A 23684-nucleotide genomic window follows, 5' to 3' on the forward strand; every position below is an offset into this window, starting at 1 on the left:
ATTGCAAGCGATGGAAAAACCCTTCAAGCAACTGTTGGCGGAAAAGGCATTACGATGACCAAAGCACAGATGATGTGACTAACTCTAAGAATGCATTAGGCCCGCTTTACTGACATGGACAAATGAAGTATTGAAAAAAAACTTGCATCATGGAATTTTTGAGCAGTGGCGAGACATGTGAATGGTGGATTTTTAAGCCAGTTTTGTAAAATACATGACTAGAAAATTCTTGTTTTGACTACTGTAGGACTGAACTGGATGAGTGCAGTTTCATTTGGTATTATCAATAGGCCCATAAAGAATGTGAACCTCCGAATAACAAAGCGGGCTTTGTGTGTATTCATGAGCCCGCCTCAAAGGGTTAGCAGACCTCCTTTTGTGAATAACGTTTAACTAAAAACTGGGTTATGCCAAACAAATGAAGACAGCGAGTACCCTTACATCAAGTTTTTTTCAAGACGGCATAATCTGATCTCTTAGAGGTTTGCTACATTCCATGCAACAGTTGTGCAATCTGTAAGGTTTTGCATTATGTAGTCAATGCAGAAACACATATTGTGACATTCATGGCTCCGTTTTCCTTTTCTTTTCATTAGCACTTGAATACAAGTGCGAACTATACCAGCTGCTAAAACACAAGGATAGACAACCCTAATCATAAAGCTGCCTTTAAAAACAAGACTAAAATTACATAAACTGGGGTACTTTCAATCTTGTGACTGCATCCTTGCTTAATAACAAACTCTGCAATCAAATCTCTTGACAGCATCTTATGGCAGGCACATCATGAACAAGAAAAAAATAGTACGTGACATTTGACTCCATTCGACAAGCTGTATTTCTCTAAAACATTATCTTTGTAGACAGTGGTCACCTTTCACCTCAAGTTATAGGTGCTGGCAGCTGACGCTCTGACTAGTACGTGTACATTCCTGATGTAGTAGCTAACTCTTCCCTGACCTGAAGCTTTAGGCACCAGCATCCTCAAGTTTTGTTCTGCAGAATGGGCAGGCGTTGGTCTGAAGTGTCTGCACCTCGAAGTCATCGTTGTGGAACACCTGCAACGTTAAAGTTGCCTCATGAATGCTTGGACAGCAGGGCCACGAAATGGTGTGTTCTTCTTATTCTTATTATTATATTAACTCAATCAAATAAAGTAGACGCAACGTGGTCTAGCCGCTTTACTGGAGATGTGCACAGTCAACTTGCATAAATTCGAACCCCAAAGATTCGGCCTGACCAAAGTCTGAACTATCAGAAACTGGACAATCATTCATTCACATAACGTTGTTATGCGAATAGCCCACTCACAGGGGACACATTAAAAGCCACCACAAGCTTGCTTTCAGTCCTTGCAAACATTAACAGCCTGATTCTGAAGGTGTTAAACTTCAACACCAGCAATATCATCACACATGATCCAGCTCTGTCTATAGAAAAAGCTTCTCCAACATGTAGTTTCTCCAGTGAGAGTCACTAGTTGAAGTCAAGCAAAGAGATAAAAGGTGGGAATGAGGCAATGATTGAAAATGTTAGACAGCAATGAACAAGTTTATCAATGCCAGATGGTTGACTTAGCCACTCAATTTTGCATTTCTCTACTCTCCTTTGCACTTTGATGCTAAGCCTGGCCCTGTAAGCACTTATTTACTTATTTGTTTATTTATTTCATTACTTGTTTCCTTATTCATAATACCTTACAAGTTCCCACAAGGGCACTGAGTAGCAGTCTGCAAATGCCAATGTATAGTCAGTTTTGCGGCCATGGAAGGCCTATTATTTTCTGACTTCCAGTTTGCAAAAGCAAGCAAAACATCTGAAGCATTCGAAGTGGAATAATTCCTTGAATTAAGCACACATGTAGTAAATGAACCACAACCATGGTGGGCCATCCAAAAACCTTAGAATTGAGACAGAAGCGCAAGCTGACGGAATGTGCGATTTGTCCATGTTAGAATTACTGTAAGGCTAGGGAGCTTAACCAAAGGTAAGTCAGGATCTCAGCTAGGGGCTGCATTTTGTGCGCACTAACTAAACACCAAGCAGTGCAGGAAAGTGAAGTGTAAGGATGCAGGGTTGCTCGCCTTGGCACAACTTGGACACGACACAACGACAACATCGGGGACGACGTTGCGGTAAAAGCGGTAGCGCAGGGGCGCAGGCTGCTGGCAGATAACAACGTCGCGAGGCCCCAGGGTTGCCAGTGCTTCACGATCCAGCACCACCGGCAGGCCACCATTCATTTCTCCTTGCTCCTGGGGAGGAGTAAGTGCACAGCAGTGTAAAGAAACGGATGTGCGCTGTTACAGTACTTGTTGCTAGATGGCACCACAGTACCACAGGCCAAGCATCATACCTACTGTACTGCCCCTGCGAACACGGCCACTGCAGGCATAGCTGTCATACTGTTTGCCCTGTAGCCTACCGTGTTCAGTGTTCTCAATAAATGGCTTCTTTCTGAATGCATGTCAGTACTCCCTATTACAACACCCACTGTTCTGACAAACAGCAACCTACAACCTTCCGGCTCACAGCAGGCAAGCACAAAGCACAACACGGGACTGCAAGCCTCAAAAGTAGACACCGAAGTGAGCAACGACAACCAAACGCTCCTGTTTCGTTGATTGAAAAAAACAAGGAACTGACCTCACTGAAGGCATCTATTGCGATGACAGAACAGTTTCAGAACTGAGATCATGACAGAAAGGATGCTGAGATCACTGTTACACATATCCAACAACTAGTGGCTAAAATGTACGGCAAATGCTTTACCGAATTTATACCCTGCTTTACCTCTAGGCACAAGTGAACTATGCAAAACACTGATTGCTTGTACACTGACAATTTAGTGCAGCATATATATTCTCGAAACTAATAAAAAAAATCCCTTTTTTTCTTTTACAGTAACTAGCTTCCCAGGCTTTGTAAAACTCTGCAGCCAAGAGATAAGATGCCTTACATTCCCAGTTTAAATCAATTCATACTTTACATACTTAGACCCCGCGGAGATGAAATGGAGATTATCCCACGGCTTGCTAAGTGGTTTTAGCAGTGTTCAACAACTGTGGAAAACATTTTTGTGTCCCTCTGATGTCATATACTACTACATACAATGCAAAATGAACACTTTGGCTCCTAGCAAGTTCAGTGCTGCTGTTTTCAGAGACATCCCATCACAGAAGAAATGATGGTTCACATTACGAAAAACCATGAGCTCACCTCCAAGTTTGAAAGCTGGAATGCAAAAGGATCTTCATCTGATGGATCATCATGATTTATCTGAAGGGCTTCGTAGCCTAGTTAAAGAAATGTGAAAAAGAACAGCAGCTGTGAACAACTCTGTGTCCCATTAAAATCCCACGAGAACATTGGCAAGCGACCTGTTCAATTTAGACTTCTTAACCCCAGACGCGCTAACAGTTAATTCTGTTTGTAAGCTTATTAAAAGACACACACGAAAATCCTTAGCTAACAATGTCTCTGGCCTGCTGTGCTTGCACAGGGCACAAGGCACGAGTGATGGCGGTGCCACAAGTACTTGGAAACACCTTGGCAAAATATGCATGCAAGGCATATTTGTTTTTCAAAGCACAGCCACATTCAATAGCATCAATGTGACCACGCAGGTTCAGGAAGAGCTATTCCTAAGATGACAGTACGAAGTTGAGCTGGTTGGTGAATAGTAAACATGGCAGAAAACAGCGCATGGCGACGGAAATAAGCTGGTTCATCTAGGCACCAATTTCACGAGCTCTTGAAGCAAAACTACATGACAGATTACAGGATTGAGTAAAAGTTCCGCATGCTTTATAGAAACTGCGGCTTACAACAACCGCTACATCCTTGCCATAAAGAACTTTACTGAGGACCTCAGCAACGTTGGCAGTAGGTCATCGCAATGAGGAACTTTCTAGTGGTGCAAAGATCTGCTATTCAAGAAAACTTGTGCGGTATAGAAGGAGTGGCAGCCCTTGCCATTGATGATCTGCCGGCTGGGTGACTCCAGCCTCTTCTTCTGTTCTCTCGGCACCCTGGCCTTGCCTTCGAGAATCTCCAAGGCCTCAGCGTCAGAGATGCCCTCCGCCAGTGTGAACTCCACCAGGGGAAGGATTTCTTTGCATGGAAGAGAGCAGGGTACAGTATTTGCACACAAGGAATAGTGGATCAGCAAGTGTCATGCAGTGTGAATAAGCCACAATTCATTCTTGGACGACTGCAACCTACCATATATCCTCCAGACTCTAGATTGCTGGCTATGCATGATTAATGCAATATGCAAGTATTTCTGCATGCCAAAAAAGCAGACAGGTCACTTGGTGTTTGTGAGTAACCTTCTTTTACACAAAAATTACACACTAGTCATACACTGCAGTGCATTCTCATTATTTGATTCACTTAATTCAAACAGCCGGTTTAACAACTAACACTTTGGTCATGTCACCATCAAAAGAGTTAGAAATGCTTCTGGTAATTTGAAATCCCCATAACTGGTATAAATTTTCAGTCCCCATGAAGCTTGAACTATTGAGCGCCAACTATACTTATGGAAAATTTTTCTTGACCTCAAATAGGCCATTGTGGGCCGTGAAGCGGTGTGCAAGCAAAAAAAAACAGCGTTTCAGTCAAAGGCTGTCACAAACCGGTCAAAGTGAGTTACGGCTCAAAAAACTGCAGTGGAGCATTATATTTAAATGATGTCATGTATCTATGGCAGGCAGCTGAAGAACTGCTTTTGCGGTGTACACAATGGTTAAAAATTTTTTAGGATCTATTTACTTTATCTACATCGAAGGCACCAGCACTTTATTCTAATATTGTCCAAACAAACTCGGAGATGATGAGCCTACCAAATGCAATGAAAGAATGGATGAAGGGCTGATTGCAGTTCACGCAGCAGCGGCCACGTGGGTTGATGAGTGGATTGGTTGAGGAACAACGATAGCACAGGGGCAACAGGTCCTGAAAATATACCGAGGGTCGTCAGCCACAATCAGAGAGAGTGGGAGAGAGAAACTGATCCTATACAATCGCTCTCTTGCATTAAAACGCAGCAGCCAGCTACACCAATGCAGTCAAGCAGCGTTCTCGTGTTCATTGTGTAGCCTGGTATTTACAGCAACACAAAAATCATAAAGTCAAATCAAGTTCCACGCTGGCAAAGAGCTTAGAGGGCACTGTGCACTTTTTGAAGGTGATACTGTGATAAAGTCAGCATGAAAAAATACGGAGTACACAGGTGATCATGCTTGTATTTGCACCGTTAAAGCATCAGTACAAACAAAGACGGAATATTTTAAAGCCCCCCCCTCCCACCCCACACACATTCTTCAGTGCACATGACCGATATTAAAGTTGGGCCGCTTAAATCATATCCTTGTTGACTGGCGAGTGAAAGCGAGTTTTTGGTTATGACATACTACACCAGTGATGTCATTTAGACAAGACAGTCTCCTATACTGATATCACTGTAAAAGAAAGGGGGGGGGGGGGGGAACTGGCAATGAAAGTAAGGTCCATACATTTGTTCAGAAATGGCCAAAGCAGGGTCTAAGTCAGAATTGAGAGAATAATGACGACAACGTATGTATTTGCCACTTGTCACTGAGTCCTGAAGGCGCAGACATATTAAAATGGTCGATGGATAATGTGTGCAAAGGCAACATTATTTTGCAGTTTCATGGGACAATCTGGCTGCAAAGTACTGGGAAAAACAGATGGATATTGCTTGCAATTGCAAGCATCTTCTGACTTTTGAGAAGTGCCTCTTCATCAAGTGCACATGCTGTAAAAGAAAACAAATGAACATCTGTGTAAAAGGAGGGAAATTTGCAAATTATAAGCTGAATGTCCTAAGCGTCACATGGGCTACAAGTAGGAGTTGGACTTTCCCTCTTTATTTTTTGAAAATTTGGCAGACTTATTTTCGAGTTTATTTGAGAACGCAACTCCTGTTCTTTTTTTTTTTTCGGAAAATGTTACTTTCTATAAATGAAAATGCGGTGAAAAGTGATGTACAGTTTGTCTAGTCCTTCTGTTTTAAGCACAAGCAGCTTGTGCAGCAGTAAGAGAAAAATCCTTGCACAAGGATTCGTACAGTCATAAAAAAAAAAGAAAAACGTCAAAGTTAAATGATCGGGATCTGATACAACATGTAAGCAAAAGTTTAGTTCTAAAAACTTAGCCGCTATGTTCTGGTTGCAATCTGTATTGAATGAAGTTGCGCATGTCATGTGGTCAGTGTGCTGATGGCAGCGACGGAACTACCAGTAAACCATTGCGGAAGCCACAACATGATGTTTTCATGCTGTTTATGCATGATTTTGTGAAGACAGCTGTTTGCTATGGTTCCAAAAGGTATCAGTGTCTTTGCATGTAGCATGGAGAGATGGCACCATGCTAGCCGATATCACTTGGCTAGGAAGTGGAGCTTCCAGATACATCAAGCTGTGTCTTGGTTCGCAAATCAATGCCTCCAAACTCATAACCCCGGTACTAAATTACAAAGATACTTATGTCTCATTGCATTCTTGGCTCCAGCGCTTTCTTAATTCTCTCATGTGACCTACTCTAACTGGTACTGAATAGCCATCAGATAGGTGTGACATGTATATCAGGAATATTGACCTTTTTTGGTTAAAACTTAAAACCGAATTTCAAGAAATGCATTCGGTGTATTTTTATCGCCGTTTTTTTTTTGGTTTAAAATGAATTTCAAAAGGTGCATTCGGTCTACTTTTATCGGTGTTCTTCAGTTAAAACTTATAATAAACTGCACAACTCCAACCAAAAAGTTTGAATTTCAAGAAGTGAATTTGGCATACTTTTACTGACTATTTCGGTTCAAACTGAAAAGTCTAGCGCCCAGCTATGAGAGATACCATAGTGGAGGGCTCCGGATCAATTTAGACCACATGGGGTTTTTTAATCTGCACTGATATCATACAGCATATGGGCCCCTTGGCATTTCATCTACATTGAAATTGGGACATTGTGGCCAGGATTGAACCAGTGACCCAGGGATCAGCCATGACCTTGGGATTAGAGTACACCATACCTTAATAAAATAATAAAATTATTGCCAAACTTTTTGCTCCTCTTCCCCGGAGGACCCATGACTGGACACATGTGAATCATATGGCTTACAAATGGCGCATTCTTATTGGCCGACACCATCATCGGAAAGATAACCAAGTAACGTGGCTTATTCAGTGCAAAGTGGGACATCAACGAGCTTTCAGTCTGATGCATACTGATGAGAGAAGGGTGCTGTAAACGCCACAAAAGCTCTCTAACACTGTTACCACTGTTACAAGCGGAAAAGTAACACAGCCAAACCTGGGCATCACTGAAGGGCTTTGACCGAACTGTCAGGGCAGCCAGGTCCAGGGTGTCGCGAAATCGAAGGGGCACATGAAGGCTCTGCAGCCGCTCGTAACAGTGTCGTGCGAGCCGGTGAGCGCCGAGGTTTCGGCTCTGCTTTGATAGTGCGTAGAGCACGCCACTGTGTCATCTACGTGTCAAGGGTGACAATCAAAACTGCTGGCCACATGACACTGAGAAGCACTTCACGGTGCACAGTTCCCGAAAAATTGGTTGCCATAGCAAGAGCATTTTATATACTTCGTGCTAGGCAGACCACACAAAAACAAGGGCAAAGGCAGCATACATTACAGACATACAGATCCGACCAGCGAGCACTGCCTCTATTGATGAGGGAGGAAAAAGCTGCAACTGTGGTTACAGATAATATTACAAAGCATCAATTTCTATTCAGAAAGAAAACAAAAATAGTGTGAAAAAACTAGCACAACACAGCTACAATAATCAACATAAAGATATGCAAATGGAAAAGTAATTAAAGGATACACGAGTGAGACGCCCCGTATTGACCGATCCATGAGCTCATGGAATAGATAACGGGACATGTTGAATAACGCTTCAGGCAGGTAAGCTGTGAAGGGTTCCTCCTGAAAGATGAGATGAAGGTGATGATAATTTGGTCTTAATGGTGCAAGGGCAGTTAGCTAGGCCAAAGAGGGCCATGAAGGAAGTGAAAAGTAAGAAATGTTAAACAAGAATACAAAGACATGCCACAGGTGTACTGGCAACTGGACAAGGTCAATAAAGATGGGAACACGTTCTGGAGGCACTACGGCTCCCTTGTTCATTATGCCACTATGCCTGCTCTCCATTTGCTTGTTTTGATATCAAGGTTTAAAAAGAAAAATAAGTCTAACTGTTCAGCAATCCACCTTGAAACCCCACGTTTTGAAGGATGATGCTTTATGAACCATGCAGTGATGCCTCAATGGCCTAAATATAGCCAGTGCAGCCTCATTGCTGATCTTACTGCTCCAAGACTAATTAGGATGCTGCCCTTCTTAATCACTACCTCTTTAATGCAAGCGATATTGCATTCATTATAACAATGTCCAGGTACACTGTGGGGAGAAATCGTGATGTAAAAGGTGATGTGTCCGACCAAATTGGGGGGTTGGGGGAGGTCTCTCCTTGAGCTGAGCTTTCTCTCTCGCTTTCCCCTTCCCTAAGACAACTGGCATCTCGATCTTATAGCAATTAGACGTAGGCACAATAATTAAGGTGCTTGCTGTGGTCAGTGCAATACGTTAAGCTTGTAACTGAAGTGGTCTGCCGGTGTCTTCCACAGCTTGCTGATTACTGACTGTTTTTAATGTGGCAATGTTACGGGTCCCGTCCGTGGAAAGCCCGCAGCCAACATAAGCGAAAAACCCCCAGAGAAATCCACAGAGGTGACCTTGTGACATCATCACAACCTGCCCACCGTGGCAGGTGGCAGTTAAATTCATGATTGGTCATGAGAGGTTGTTAGGGAAGCGCAACCAGGGTTGCACAAGCCTCACCAGTGGCAGCACCTGCCATTGCAGGGCAGTGCCACATCGTTTAGCCGCTGCATCACTGCGCAAATAGTGGTATGAGGACTCCCAGCGATCTGTGAATGCAAAGTTGAGAATGACCAGTTCTGCTTATAGGGGCATTAACCCATTAATGCTACCGCGTCATGCCCTGAAGAAAAGCAAATAAACAGCAGGTATGGTAATTAAAGTTTGTATGACTTTGTACAGAGGTGCGGATGAACGTCTCCATGCAAAGGTCATGGCACTGATGCCTAATGTCGCATTGTTGTGGGCTGAAAACAGTGAACGTGCGAGAATTTTTAGACAACCACTTAAGTTGGAAACATAGCTAAAGACACTAAAGCATTAAACTCTCTATCCAGTGAGGAATGATGACTGCAATTCTTATGCCCCGAACTTCTAAGCGGAGCAGGAAGGTGGAAAGAAAGTGTCGGTATTGAAGTGCATCTCTGGAATGACAGAACCCTCTCCTTTTCGTCCTGAAGCATCATGCACAAACAAAAAGAGAGCCTGCTCAAAGACAGTAAACATTAAAACGAACCACACCAACGTAATGTCATAAAGCCCACACGAAAATGTGAGAAACAGGAGCTCACAATGTAGCGATGAATGTTGTGGTAGACGTAGTAAACGTCAGCCAGATCCTGAAGCTGGGCCGAGCGGCTTATGAGGGCCTCTCTGCTTGCAGCATCACCTGAGCAGCATCACATTAGCATTAACCTGTCTTAATAACAGCATCTTTGAACCCCGCCCCCCGTGACACAACCACCCAATGTCAAAACGTATTGCTTTCCATTCTCATGCTATTAGCGTCTCTCTTCAGCAAAATGTGGGCTCAGCACAGCAGTGGAGACTGAGACGATTTAGAATATATTACAAAAGTTAAGTTATCAGTCTAGACAGACTAATTTAGTTTTGTTAAGAAAGAGTGAGAAGAAAGGAAGGAAACAATGCACACTGGATCTTTGCCAGCGTGCATCCTAAAACAAGTAGAAGAAAAAATTTCACGTTAGCCATAAGCACAAGAATGAAGAAACCACTGATAACAAGCTGCTGTATGGAGTTATAACTAATAGTAAAGGCTTCAAATGCCAACAAGCACATGCTACACTCACAAGCTTTACAATAAAGTACCAGTGCAAATAACCAGTGGTGCACTGCAGTGACAATACGGATACCACAGAGAGGAAAACATGGACAAGAGCAACAATACAAGAGGAGTGATGAGATTATGGAGTTTAGAAGAGTGCAGCCATGGCTGACATGGGGCAGTGGTAGCCGGAGATATCACTGAACATGGTCTTTGTTCTACTGTGGACTTGACATAGCATTTACTGCTGCTGCTGCGACTGGTGACGCGACTGCACACCCATTAATTGCTGCTTTTGAATACTAAACAAATGAAAACCTGTCATGTACTTACTTTCCCTACCAGCTGATTCGAGGATCTGCCTGGAGAGGAGCCAGTAATAGTAGCCGGCATCCCGAAAACGACACTCGTCGACAGCATACTGGGTCAGGCGCTCCAAGACTTTGAGTGCCTCGTCTTGACGACCAGCCTCGTAGAATGCTGCAGGTCAGTTTGTTGCCGGGCATTGAGGCAACAGTGGCCACCATTAACTAGTTGCTGAAGGCGCTTACCTTTTTGAGCATCGACGAAACGGTCATTCTCGGCAAGCCAGTTGGCATAGTCACCACAGATCTTGGCACGGAGTTCGGCGTTTTGCCCCACGGCATCAAAGGCCTGTAAGGAACAACCATTGGTGGAGTGTACCATGTAGCAGACCACACACAAGGTTTGTATGCATAAATTTTTTAAATACACAGCAGAAATACTAAAACGCAGGAGTGAAATGCAGCAAAAACAGAAACAGAAGTGAACATAGCTTCAGAGATGTGTAAAGGAAGGGTAGATGAATAATAATACTAATAATAATAATTGGTTTTTGGGGAAAAGAAATGACGCAGTATCTGTCTCATATATCATTGGACACCTGAACCCCACCATAAGGGAAGGGATAACGGTGGGAGTGAAAGAAGAAAGGAAGAAAGAGGTGCCGTAGTGGAGGGCTCCGGAATAACTTCGACCACCTGGGGATGTTTAACATGCACTGAAATTGCACAAAAAGGTAGATGAACCAAAATACTTTTTTTTGCATGGAAACAGCGCAGCAGACGCTGTTTCCATGCAAAGAATGTACCAACTAGCCCGGCTTACTCCTTTGTTGAAAAACCTTTTGTATACTAAAATAAATTAGTTGAACTGGTGTCAATGATTTTGGCCAATCACAAGCTTGACAATGGCACCAGCAATGCTACAGTATTCTGGGCTCCTTGCCGAGATGAGTGCCTTAGAGAAAGAACTGAACCTCTTAGTCCACATGTACATATGCATAAGCAGGGTGTTTGTGGGAAGACTACTAAATAATTTTCAGACATATACTTTCTGATATAACATTTATGCGTGTGACGACAGTGTCAGCATTAGCAGACATCAAAAAACAAGTGGTACGAGGTAACAGGTAGGGCAATGAACTAAGATCTGACGAACACATTTTTATTTGTAGCACTTGGACATTTGGTTGTATAACTACCAAATTGTAGTGGGCAATCAATGCATCCCGTAACAGATATCAGATGTGTGAAAGAAAGCAATTACCGTTGGCAACATGCCACTATGAAGTACAGCCTTCAGAGGCATGGAAGAGGCGTGCGAGTCTGCAAAGTGCGCTTAGGTGTGCCCAGGCTCGTTCCGTCTGGCTTGAATGCCAGCAGCTCCGCTACCACAGTCTGTTCCGTGTGCGTGATATCTGATTTCTTATCGCAGCCACAAAGGGAGTGGCATCTCTTCACATATAATAATTGGCATTGGATGCACCAATGGCCCAATACAATTTGCTAGTTACAACGAAACATCGAACTGCTAAACATATCAAGTTAATCAGTAGATCTCAGTTAGTTACCGTGTTAACTAATCAACTCCTCTCACCTGTTTTTGTATCACCCAGAGCCTGCGATGTTGATGGGACTGTAACATCAGTTCGAATAAACTATACGCTTGATTTAAAAGTGATTTCAAACTAACAAGCTTCTACTGTATTCTTTACTATATATATACCAGTGCATTGTTAAACACCCTGCTGGTATGCTCTGTAAGTGAATAAACAGACAAAAACTTTGCGAACCCCTAGTGTAACACACTCACCTCGTCCCACTGGCCCGTGTCCACGTAGAGCTTGACCAGGCTGTCCGAGTCGCCAATTCTACGAAAGGTGTCTGCAGCTGCCAGGAGTTGTTGCTGCTCGACCAGCAGTCGAGCACAGAGGGACAAGGCCTCCCTGTCGCGCTTGTCCAGCCTCTGGGACAGGTCGACCAGTCTGCGCAAGGCAGGTGGACAGTGCCCATGCTCATTGGCTAGCACAGCTGCACTGAATATTTTTAGCTTCTGTGTAACCCCTATGGTTTTCAAAATGTGTTATGAAAACCTGCATGTTTTGTGGCCTCTTTCATTTGCCAAGCTCTGAACTGTGCCTGGGCAGCTCGAGACTGTGGGGGGGGGAGGCGATTGGAGAACCCAGTCTGAAAACTTTTGGTCTAGAGGCTCATCCCAAGTCTAGGTGAAGGTGATGTTGGTGTGTAAACGGAAGTGCTGACTGACTTCTGGCATGCTTGCCGACAGAGACAACATTGCCAAGACAAAAGCAGCCCTAATGTCTCTTTTCCCCTCAACGCACTTACATGTTGGTCCAGCCCTGCTTTCCAGCAATCTCGACTGCCTTCAGAGGTTCCCCGGCAAGCAGGTAAAAGTCTGCGGCTGCCTTGGGATCATTGATGCTGCGTGCCCAGTCAGCCTTCTTGAGCATCAGCTGACGAGTGTCCAGGGTCTCGTCCGAGCCAAGGTACTCCTGTCAGCCAAGAAGCAGTGGGAAGCTCTCAATGCTCATTCATTTTCATGCCAAGAGCATGTGAAGGCAGATGCGACGGTAGGCAAACCATGTGAAGAGACTTCAACGTGATTTTAATGCAAGAAGCACAATGTAGAGAGATGGTGACCTATCATGCTGCTCTTCATACGCTACAGTCTGTGGAGACAAGAAAAGATATTTGCTCAGCTCTGGTTAGCATATTATCATCTCAGCCGAGACAGCTGATTTAAGCTTGCTGCAGGAATAAAACTCAGGCCAACAGACAAATTTATGTCTAATTTGCCTAGTGAAGATATCAGTTTTGCAACAAACCATATAGTATTGCAGAAAAAAAATCTGCTGGAGATGCGACCACGAAGCACAGCTGTGGTGTCAAAAATGAGACTCTGAACTTTGCTTGCTGGCAAGTTTGCACCATACCATAACCATGGTTCACAATGTAGGCAAATAGCATGTTGTAAACTGTGGCCACAGTTACGGCAAGTTCAATTTGCTTTCACTACATAGGCCACTTCACAGAAAAGTTTCGTGATCAGTAAGATTAGTGGTGGAGGTGCACTGTAATACTACAGTCAAAGCTAAAATCTCGTTAATTCGAACCTCGTTCATCGAACTGCCGGTGCTATCCCGGCCAACACCCATAGGAGTCTATGGCGTCGTATGCTTGCCAATTCGGATGTTACAGATCTGGCCCCCGTTAATTTGAATGAATTCCCGAAGGGAGGCCGTGTCCAGGTACGACTGGCGTGGCAAGCGATCGCACAAATAGCCATACTCAAATCTGAATTACATACTACAGGGTCGCTCAAGCACCTCTGACGTGCACGCAGCATTAGGCGTGATGAACAGACAGCCCCGTCTCTAAGAACAGGCATACCACATAACCAGTCTCAGTTTTGTGAGCTTTACACCAGCCGCTTCGACCAGCCAGCCAATCCTAAAAACATGCCATTCGAGCGCTGATTGGTGTGCCTCGTTAGTCTCATCCATCCCCATTTTTTTTTTTCTCGCCGCTTCAGCGCGCTGAGCGTTTCCATCTCCGTGGTCCTTCCGTTCTTCCAGTGCACCAAAACTGCGCGCTCGTCACATGCTGTCCGCAGTTTGTGCGGTGAAGTCTCCTCACATGCAGCCCTGCCTCTTGTGAGCTGTGTGATGCACTAGAGATGGAGCTTTACCGCTAAAAATCGTTGTTGTAGCACCATTCTCACCTAAGCAAGCGACCATTGCCCAGTCTTTCACCGAAAAAATTACCACAATGCAAGTGGTTCGTGTTAGTTTTTTCGGGGACATCCGATAATTGTAACTTCCGGATAATTCGAACATTTTTTTTTTGGCCCCTTGAAGTTCGAATTAACGAGATTTTACTGTAATGCCACCTGAAAATGTTGAAGTGTAGGAACAGTACAGGCATCCTGCTACTTCACTGTTTTCTGCTTTGGGTGGTTGAGTGACAGCAATCGCGTGGACAAAATCATCAAAAACATTCCAAGGTTTCCCACTTTTTCATGCCATTTTTCAAAAATAGCTCTGCTTTCTATAACTGTGCAGTCATGGACAAAAGTTTACAGGAATCGCATTCACGGAAAGAAATTTCACATCTGTGTTCCCTCACTACCCAGTCGGCTAGTAACTGTTTCAGCAGATGAAGCGCACACATTCCCTTGTGGTTTCAGGATTTTTGTATAACTGCTTTGCCTGACCGCACAGAATAATTTTTTTTCCGTGAATCTGCATCCCATCAACTACTGTACATGGTGAAGTTATATGCAGTTGTGTTCACTTTGATTGGCTGATTGGCAGCAGTGGTGATACATGTCCATGTGAGAAACAGAAACCACAGAGATGTGTCACCTGGGCAAGGTCGAACATGCGCAGGTCCGTGTACATGTCCACGGTCTTGGAGTTGCGGCCAGCCTTCTTGTACAGTCTGGCGGCCTCGGAAAACCGTCCTTGCTGGGCCATCACGTCACCAAGCAGGCACTCACGCTTCTCACCACGAGCCTCCTGCTCCTGCGGTAGAGTTAAGAAGAAAAAAAACTGGCTGTGGTTTAGCTCTGGTCAAACCTGGTTGAACTGCGAAACCTTGCTTAGCTTTCACCTTAGAATTTAACTGTTCCGAAGCAGTAGAGCAACTAGATTCAGATATAGACTCTTCGTCGGTAACTTCCATGGCGAGACTGATCAACCAACGCGTAGCGCACCGCTATATGTCCCAGTGAAGCCGCCAAGGAGCGAGCCCAAGGCGAGGAGGTGGTCATATCAACGGAGAGACCACCTGTTAAGCGCAGCGCCGGCTCAGGGGCCACGGCACACGCGACAAGCGGCTCCCTTCTAGCTGCGGCGGGGAGCAAGCTGACGTCTCGCGTCGTCATAGCAACGGAGAGAGCTGACGTCCCACCATCTGCTAAGCGCAGCGCCGGCTCAGGGGGGAGCACGGCATACGTGACGGCGGTTAGACCTGGCGTAGTATTGCTTTTGCAATAAAAACGAAAAGAAATGAAACAGGCAGCTGCCTGTCTAAGGCCTCAGAAGACACCAGCTGGCTTTGGTTTACAGTGAAGAAACACACTTTTAGACAGTTACAAACTATATTTTCAACTAGAATACACTATAGGTGCTTCATGGACACTTGAGAATACTGGCAAAGAGGTATTTATGGCTTCAGTTTGCAACAATGAACACCGGAGCTTAAAATCATGACCATAAGGACAGTTGCATGGCACCTTTGCCGATGAAGGAAGTGCGAGACTTCTTGAGCATGCAATGTAATCTTGTTTTGCCCATGACATAATGATAAGATCTACAGTCCCGTACTGTAATTAAAACCAAACCGTGATGTAATGAAGCATCGAGGAAAACGGAAGACATCAAACCTGGAGTGAGCGCACTAAGCGGAGCAGGGCGGGCTCCCCCAGGCGGATGGCGGCTCGCTTGGCGACGACCAGGTCCAGGGCTTCCAGCGCCTCCTTGGCCAAGAAGCGCCAGTCCTCCTCCGGCACTCCCAGGCAGGCAATGGACAAGGCCTCCCTTTGAGAGGTGCAGTGTGCGTACACTCAAGCAGCTAGCAATGCAGAGGAGGTTTGTTTGTTTGCATAGTGTAAACAAGGCGGAGAAGAGTGCACAACCCAATGAACAATGAGGAAGGAGAATGACCACACAAGGGAACCATGATCTCTGCCAGTGAATACCCAAAAGACTGTTCAGGGCGCACAGAATTGCCTGCGTTGTGTTCTCAGTGAATCACCTCCTGTTCCCATTCTCAAATGTCATGGCTGGATGCTAAGGCCAAGTGAAACTGCACGTGTCCGGTCAAGGCTGGTGTGAGTGAACGACGTTGCACTTTTGCTAGACCGGCACAATTCGAAGCCTGTCGCTTGGTTAAGTACAATCGTGTATATCAATACACTAGTGAAATCAAGTGATGCAAGCCACATTTAATTTTATAGTTATGTGACTGCATCTTCTGCGTTTATATATATTTTGTTTTTTGCTGAACACTTCCAGCATACAGTGGTGGAACCGACAACACATTTCTTGCAGCAATTTTTGTGAAAGAAATTTCTACACGCAGCAGCAATTTCAAGTTTTTTAGCAGAAAAATTTCCATTTCACAGGAAAGCTTCAGTTCTTGCGGGAAAATTTCTGTTCTGCAACGCAGGATGTTCACTCCTACCACAGTAATACACAAATACTAGTATGTAGACACCCCAAGTGCAAATGCTGCCTTTATGATCTTTCTAGACACAACCTTATCTTCATTCAGCATCAAAAAGCAACAAGATAAAGAAGAAACCACAAAAAATGCAAAACTAATTATGTCCTTGAAGCAGAAGCTGATGATGTTAGTTCCTGCCTTTTTGCAATAGTTATAGCCTAAGGATGCAACTGCAATCAATGCAACTGAAGGAAAGAAATTCGAGGATGTCATCGGAGGAGCACCGAATGCCGCACTGCTAGTGAAACACTACAAGACGGCTCACAAAACGGACAGACATTGGCAGCCTAAGCCACAACATGAGTGGGGCTATTCCTTGAACTTCCTGTCGCTACCCGAGTCTGAAGGTTTTGCATCTATCAACTCCTTTTTCTCATCTTGAATAGCTTGAAGGAGTCTGTTTTCAAATTCTAATTGACAGAAACTGCACAGGGCGACGGCGGTTGGGACGCAAAAGCACTGTTGATGTGCATGCATACCACAGCTTCCATCACAACAGCTACCTTGCTCAAACCCCCCTCCCCTCACGTTTGCGTGCACACCGTGTCTCATACCGGTAAAAAAAAATTGTAGGAGCGCTGGCACCTGTTCGCTTTCCTGACCGATGCATTTACATCCACCCACCGCGGTGGCTCAGTGGTTAGGGCACTCGACTACTGATCCGGAGTTCCCGGGTTCGAACCCGACCGCGGCGGCTGCGTTTTTATGGAGGAAAAACGCTAGCTAAGGCGCCCGTGTGCTGTGCGATGCCAGCGCACTTAAAGATCCCCAGGTGGTCGAAATTATTCCGGAGCCCTCCACTACAACACCTCTTCTTCCTTTCTTCTTTCACTCCCTCCTTTATCCCTTCCCTTACAGCGGTCCAGGTGTCAGTTCAGGTGTCCAACGATATATGAGACAGATACTGCGCCATTTCCTTTCCCCAAAAAACCAATTAATATTAATTAATAATTTACCTCCAGACATAAACTGCGTTGTGGCGAAACATAACGACACGCCGCACAGTGCTGCACTTCATTTTCCAGCCAACAAACGCTGGCCACCAAAGCACCTCTTTTAGGCATGGCCTAACATTACAGCGCATGCACTTTTGCAAAGCACTAGGAATTAAACCTATGATGAAAGGATAAGCGTATGTATGTGACAAGTGCAGCTTGTGTTAATATAACCCCCTTCAGTCCCGCACGGTTTTCCCCCGATATATCAGGTACGTCACATATTCTGACCTTTCAACTTTAAGAAAGACATTGCAACTCAGAAGCATCCACACTGAGAGTAAGCGAAAAAAAAATCCACCGACGGATGTGCAGCAACTTTCACCAAATTTTTCAGTGACCCTTTGGGAAGACGTGACGCAAAAGTACCTAAGTAAGAACTGGACTTTGTAGCAGTCTGTAGTCAAAATTGCCGTTTGGAGCAGTTTGGCGTAAATGGCGCAGCGGTTCCACGACACTCTGCTAAGATCACCCTAAGAGTACATTCCATCATTATGCCATTTTACCAACTGTACAGCTTGGCCAACTTAATATAAATAGCCTTTCATTTAATAATTATTTTGGAGAGAATGCTTTAGTATTTACGCTTTGACTTTTTTCGACGTGGAAATTAAGCACCACTCACTTGAAGCGATTTTTCTCGATGTACTGGTACAGGCACGGAGAAAGTGGCACCTCAACTGTGGTGACGCTGTTGTGCTGGAGGCAGAAGAGCTTGCAGCCTCCGAAGCCAACCACAAAGCCCTGCACGGGAGTGAGCGAATGAGGCACACTTTGCAGTTGGCACTAATGGCGAAATTAGCTCCAGTATTGACTGCAAGCATTCCTTTGGTCTTCTTCAGCCAAATGAAGCTGTGCAATGTAGCAAAGAGAACAGCAACAATGTCAGCTTGAGCTAAGAATAACCGACATAGAAAAAAGAGATCTCAGCACTTTCTACAAAAAAAGAGAGAAAATGGCAGAAAGGTTGCTTAGGAATTGCAACTGACCTCCAGTTTTTGCCTGAGCACAGGAAACTCCCCAGCTTTGATGGCCAGCGACCCACCGCCCGTGAAGCAGAGAAGGTTGGCGTTCTCAGTGTTCCAAGCCACGCTGTTCGCATTGGGCTCCTGGAGTGGAGTGACACCATCAACATCATCATTAACCGCCAAGGCAAGCCCCGCGAAGGATCCAGGGTTCTGCCACTGATCTGTAATTAGCTCAGCCATGTGGCAGCTGCGGCCATCCCATATCCCAGCAAATAACACCCTGTTATCCGACAGTCCTCTCCACCCATGATTATATTTCCCTTCCCTTGGTGTCCGTTCTGTAACTCTGATAGACCGTAAGTTGCCTCATCACCACCATGTCCTGATCACTGATTCTGGTAACAAAAATATTGAGGGAGTAAGTACCTCTGTGTCTACTTTTACACATGGGCTACATACACATACTGCAACACACTAAAGATGTCTCAGGTCATTCACTCACTGCGACACACGCATGTGTTGCATGCACATACAAACACACAAGCAGGTCAACAAGAGAGAAAATAAATCAATCACTAAAACAAGAGCACATAGACAGGTATGCACACCTGGCCACCGTGGTGCGTGACATAAGCACGAGGTCTGTACCTGAAACAGTAGCTGCCTTGAGTCCAGCTGGTAGACTAGGCAGGTGCCCTTCTCGTCCACGACTGCGAGGTGCGTGCGGTCAGCACTGAGGTCGAGGCATCGGACGGGGCTCGTCACCTGGAAGTCGGTCAACAAATGCAGAGTGGAAAATTCTGGTGACATTGTAAGTAGGCCGTGCGAAGGCTCTTGCCTCCCATAGCAAGGCTTTTTTTTTTTTATTATTCAAAAAGTGTGCCATGAGGCATAAGGTGAAAAAAGGGGAAGGAATGCGGGAGATTGAAAGTTAAAAGGAGTGAAGACCAGTTTCGTCGAGGTAGTCGCAGAGGTTGCCGATGAAACGATTGTTCATAGTCCACTGCACATAGTCACATTCACGGTTCTACCACAGGCCCACCTCCATGAGGCGCCGTTTTCTAATAGCAGCAGGGCTTGTTGCTCAGAGCAAAACAGCTCCATATTTTTGCGCAGTCAATACTGAGATGACGTTATACCCAAGTTTTATCCCGAAACAATACTGAAGGAGGCCCGACACAGTGGTCATGCATGTCCCAAATGCCCCAACCTTATGCTTACCTACAGCATTCTCTTTTTTCCCCTGCCCCATTGTCAATCAATTATCAATTATCAATACTCTTCTCCCTTAACACGGTGGGCTTGGTCAGCCTCGGATCATCAGCTGGCCTTAGCAACTCTGGCACAGAACATCCTCAATGCTCAGTGCTGCATTGCAATTAAGTTTGCTCTCTCTCTTTATATACACACTGCATGCCACTTTTCACATTACGGTCATTGCGCTGACTTGGTCACCGGCGTGGCCAGGAAGGACGCACCTTGACTAAGAACAGTGGGAATGGGTTATCCAGCAGCAGCTGGAGCACCTGCCCATCACGGAGGCCCACCAGGAGGCCCTCGCGGCCGGACGGACCCCCAAGGGCTCGGATGTAGCGGATGGCCGATGAGAGGACCCACTCCCGCTCGCAGGCACCACCACGAAGGCGCAAGCACTGCAGCCGTCGCTCCTGCACGCGGTGTCCGTGCCCCGACAAGTTAGTTAATTAATAGGGGTGTGCAAATATTCAAAATTTCAATACGAATCGAATATGTTTCATATTCGGTTTATATTTGTATTCGAGAAATGATATTCGTGAATTTCCGAATATTTGAAAATTCCCGAATGCTCGGCAGCGATCGTATACCACGCCGACTTTCATAAATTTGTTTGTGGCAAAAGCGCAATGTCTGAGCAAATTATCTGAATATAGAGTTTAAAGTTCCAGGAAAACAATATAAAGGCACTTTTCTCTTTCTTCTCCATCGTTTATCGCGTGGACCGATCGCATTCCGATACCGCTAGGCTTGACCTTGTGCGCAATTCCGCAAGTGGGCTTTCCGACATATCACACGTGCTGCGAACAAGATGGGAGACGACCCGCTTCTAAAAATTGCAATGCGAAAGCGCGTTTATTTTTTATCCTTCCGTAATATGTTTTCTAATTAATGCCCTCACCCATGTAATTCGTTCTGTCACCTTAATAACTCTCTGAGCGTGACCACCACCATCTTGTTTTGGTCAATTACGATATGCAAGAAAGCCTACTTGCGGAATTTCGCGTGAGGCTTTCCAAGGGGCGAGTCGAGGTCTCACAACAGGGCAAGCGATCCAATAAAAATTCCACCTATTGCATGGTGCACTGTAACCCATGCACCTCTTAAGTGGCCGTAACGGCAGACGTGACAACGTTCGGAGGGCCCCTGTCACTAGGTAAAAAAAATAACCTGGCCGCGTAGTTTTGGTTTCTGAGCTTCGCCACTCGCCAATGGCAATGGTAACTGTCGACCCGTGCGTTTGCAGTAGTCCAATCTCAGCACCGTGCCGCTTTCAGACGCTGACGCGTCGCTGGTCATTTTTTTTTTTCCTTTTTAGAGGCAGTCACCTAGGTCACGTGACATAGGTCGCGGTGACCGCCCTTCCGTTACATCGCCACCCGGGTAATGTGGCGCCACGCTCACACCAGCTGCTCTCCTCCTCTGTCGTGAAATGAATCCAAGCGCGGCAAATTCAAATCAGTGCAATGAGTCGCGAACGACTTTCGCCTTCCCGCAGTTAAGAGATATCTAAGTGCCTCCAACGAAATTTTTTACCGTACTGCCATATCAAGTCACTAGTGTACAAGTAATCATTGCCAAGAAGCAGGTCGATGAGTGTGGCTCATAAGTAGTTGTCTCCAAAAAAATTTAAACCTCCAGGTTTCAAAGAGGCTACCAACCAAATTCCAGAACATCTCATTCTATTAGTGCAGTCAAATAGCCTAACCCCTCAAAGCTGATTCTGACTTTATTCAACGTCAAAAGCCGCTTTTTTATCCAGGAAAGTCCCTGAATCAACGAATTTGCATTTCGCACAGGCCGGTCCAAGTCGTGACGTCACCTGTGATGTCACGAAACCAGCATGCTGGTTGAGTTGGCTACATGTGTCGGCTCCACCCCAAATCTTTTCTTTTCCAATTTTGATTTCCTTGATCCTTGGACTGTCTAACTCAAGCTCTACTTCAAAAATAAGCAGCCTAAGCCCCACATATATCTCGTATTATTATGCCCTAAGTGCTGTTATTTCTCAGAAACGTTTCCAGGGAGCAATGGACTTTTGAGTTTCAGAAGTGCCAGCACTCGTAATGCAGAAAAGTAGATGATGCATTTGTAGCTTGAAATGACTGATACGGTAAAAAAATAAAAGCTGATAAGAACTGGGCTCCCTTTGTAGTGTAGATCCCTTCGTTTGGTTCAGTTTTTTGTGACCACTCTGTGTAAATTTTCAAAACTGAAATTCGATCCAAGTCATTCCTTTTGCTACTCAGTGGACTTTTATTTGTTCGAAATCACTTATTTCGGGTATTTAGTTTAGTATTTAAACCGCTGTCCTGTCAACATAAAATATGACCAATCACTGTCCAAAATGTGCCACTAGTTTATGGTGGAAATGAAAAGATCACGCCTCATATTGTGAGAACTGACCACTGTAATAACGAGGAAATGTGAATTTATAACTTTAATTCCGCACTGAAAATCGCATAAAACACACTGAAGTGCCATCTTGCAGTGAAACCCTGCTACTAGTATTAGTGTAATGCACCACGTGACCACATATCACCAATTTGTTTTGAATGTACAGTGTTTTTTTCTCAGGAGTGCTCTGCATGATTTATTAAAGTAGAAGCTCTCTCCAGAGCACCCTTCGATGAAAAGCAACACACCCTTCACATCGCCGAAGATGTGATTTCAGCTCTGTCACTAGATGGCGCCACTGTGTGTTGAATTTCTTGAAGCGGCAACATGGTCCACTAAAGCTTTCGTCGACAAGGTGCACATCATTGTGTTGTAACAGCTTTGGGTGTGGAAACTGAAATTGATGCTACATCGCCTTTGCCAATGCTCAAACACCATTGCTTTTGCTGATCACGGTTTCCAGCATCAGCTTACACCAAAACAGGTGCATGCATTGATTGAAAAACTCTCGGTAAAAACCTTTGCGGGATCGAGAACCTTAGACAGCAAGCTTTTCGTTGCATCGAAAAAATTGGGTGCTTAGAATTCAGTGCTCTGTGACTTTAAAAACAGTCTGAATTATTGACAGCTGACTGTATTCAGCCCGATTCAATTCGAATTCGGTTACGTTGAAACTTCACAATTTGTACACCACGAGTAATTGAACGATATGCAGGTTCACTCCATAATGGGGTTTGCAGCATCATTGGCTGTACTGCGTAGGATTAGCCCGCAACAATGCGAGGGCTGCCCATGATGGGCAAGAGAGGAAGACAGGAAGGGAAGCCCACCTGGCAGAGAACCAGGTGCTCGGAGCAGACAACCAGCAGGGTGCACTCCACCCGGCGAACAATCTTGTCTCGCAGCCGGTAGTGCATGTCGTTGGGGTCCGTCGCCTCCCCGCTGAGCTCGTACACCATGATGCGCTCAGGCAGCTGCACCTGCAAGTTCCGTGCGCAAGGCTCCCATTTTATTTGCTGCCAGACAGACATCGCTATAGCCAGAAAGAGTCACAGAATTGGTTTTTACCAAAAACGAATATTGGGCAGAGTTGCACACAGAGACCCTTGGCTCAGCGAGGCGGAACACCCTGTACATACATACACTTTCCACGGTGGCTCCATGGCTAATGTGTTCTGCCTCTGAAAATGAGGTCATAAATTTGATGCTCAGCCACAGCAACCAGACTTTGATGGAGACAGAATGCAAAAACATGCACATATAATAAGATCATGGGTATCTTTAGTATGAAACCTTAGGGTAGATAACATGTAGCTAGAGCCCTCAAGTACAGTATTCGCTAAGACCCACAAAGTGGCTTTGGGATGTAAGACTACGTCAAATACAATTCTGTTACACACCATCAGCATGTGGTCAGCCATGCACAGATGGAAATGAATGAAAACACGTCCTATGCACTTGTAGAGTTAAACCAGGATGTAACAAACCTCCAAATAGTGAATTCCTCGATGTAACGAAGCTATTTACTTCCC

General features: G+C 45.1%; 1 protein-coding gene across 1 annotated transcript in view; it reads right to left on the minus strand.

Moving 5' to 3' along the window:
- Nucleotides 1–594: 594 nt before the first annotated feature.
- Oseg1 (intraflagellar transport protein Oseg1) overlaps nucleotides 595–23684 on the minus strand; it is a 38768-nt gene continuing 15678 nt past the window's right edge. The window contains exons 9-27 of the mRNA XM_077641139.1: nucleotides 22983–23132; nucleotides 19980–20168; nucleotides 19150–19266; nucleotides 18523–18642; nucleotides 18159–18277; nucleotides 15697–15850; nucleotides 14675–14833; nucleotides 12636–12802; nucleotides 12103–12274; nucleotides 10539–10641; nucleotides 10321–10467; nucleotides 9494–9591; nucleotides 7867–7967; nucleotides 7336–7501; nucleotides 4848–4959; nucleotides 3976–4113; nucleotides 3220–3296; nucleotides 2085–2255; nucleotides 595–1058 (exon numbers count right to left, since the gene is read on the minus strand). Coding sequence (XP_077497265.1) covers nucleotides 969–1058; nucleotides 2085–2255; nucleotides 3220–3296; nucleotides 3976–4113; nucleotides 4848–4959; nucleotides 7336–7501; nucleotides 7867–7967; nucleotides 9494–9591; nucleotides 10321–10467; nucleotides 10539–10641; nucleotides 12103–12274; nucleotides 12636–12802; nucleotides 14675–14833; nucleotides 15697–15850; nucleotides 18159–18277; nucleotides 18523–18642; nucleotides 19150–19266; nucleotides 19980–20168; nucleotides 22983–23132 — 2550 coding nt within the window. The 3' untranslated portion in view covers nucleotides 595–968. The remainder of the gene's footprint in view (nucleotides 1059–2084; nucleotides 2256–3219; nucleotides 3297–3975; nucleotides 4114–4847; nucleotides 4960–7335; nucleotides 7502–7866; nucleotides 7968–9493; nucleotides 9592–10320; nucleotides 10468–10538; nucleotides 10642–12102; nucleotides 12275–12635; nucleotides 12803–14674; nucleotides 14834–15696; nucleotides 15851–18158; nucleotides 18278–18522; nucleotides 18643–19149; nucleotides 19267–19979; nucleotides 20169–22982; nucleotides 23133–23684) is intronic.

Source organism: Amblyomma americanum, chromosome 10 (assembly GCF_052857255.1).
Source record: "Amblyomma americanum isolate KBUSLIRL-KWMA chromosome 10, ASM5285725v1, whole genome shotgun sequence".
NCBI lineage: Eukaryota > Metazoa > Arthropoda > Arachnida > Ixodida > Ixodidae > Amblyomma > Amblyomma americanum.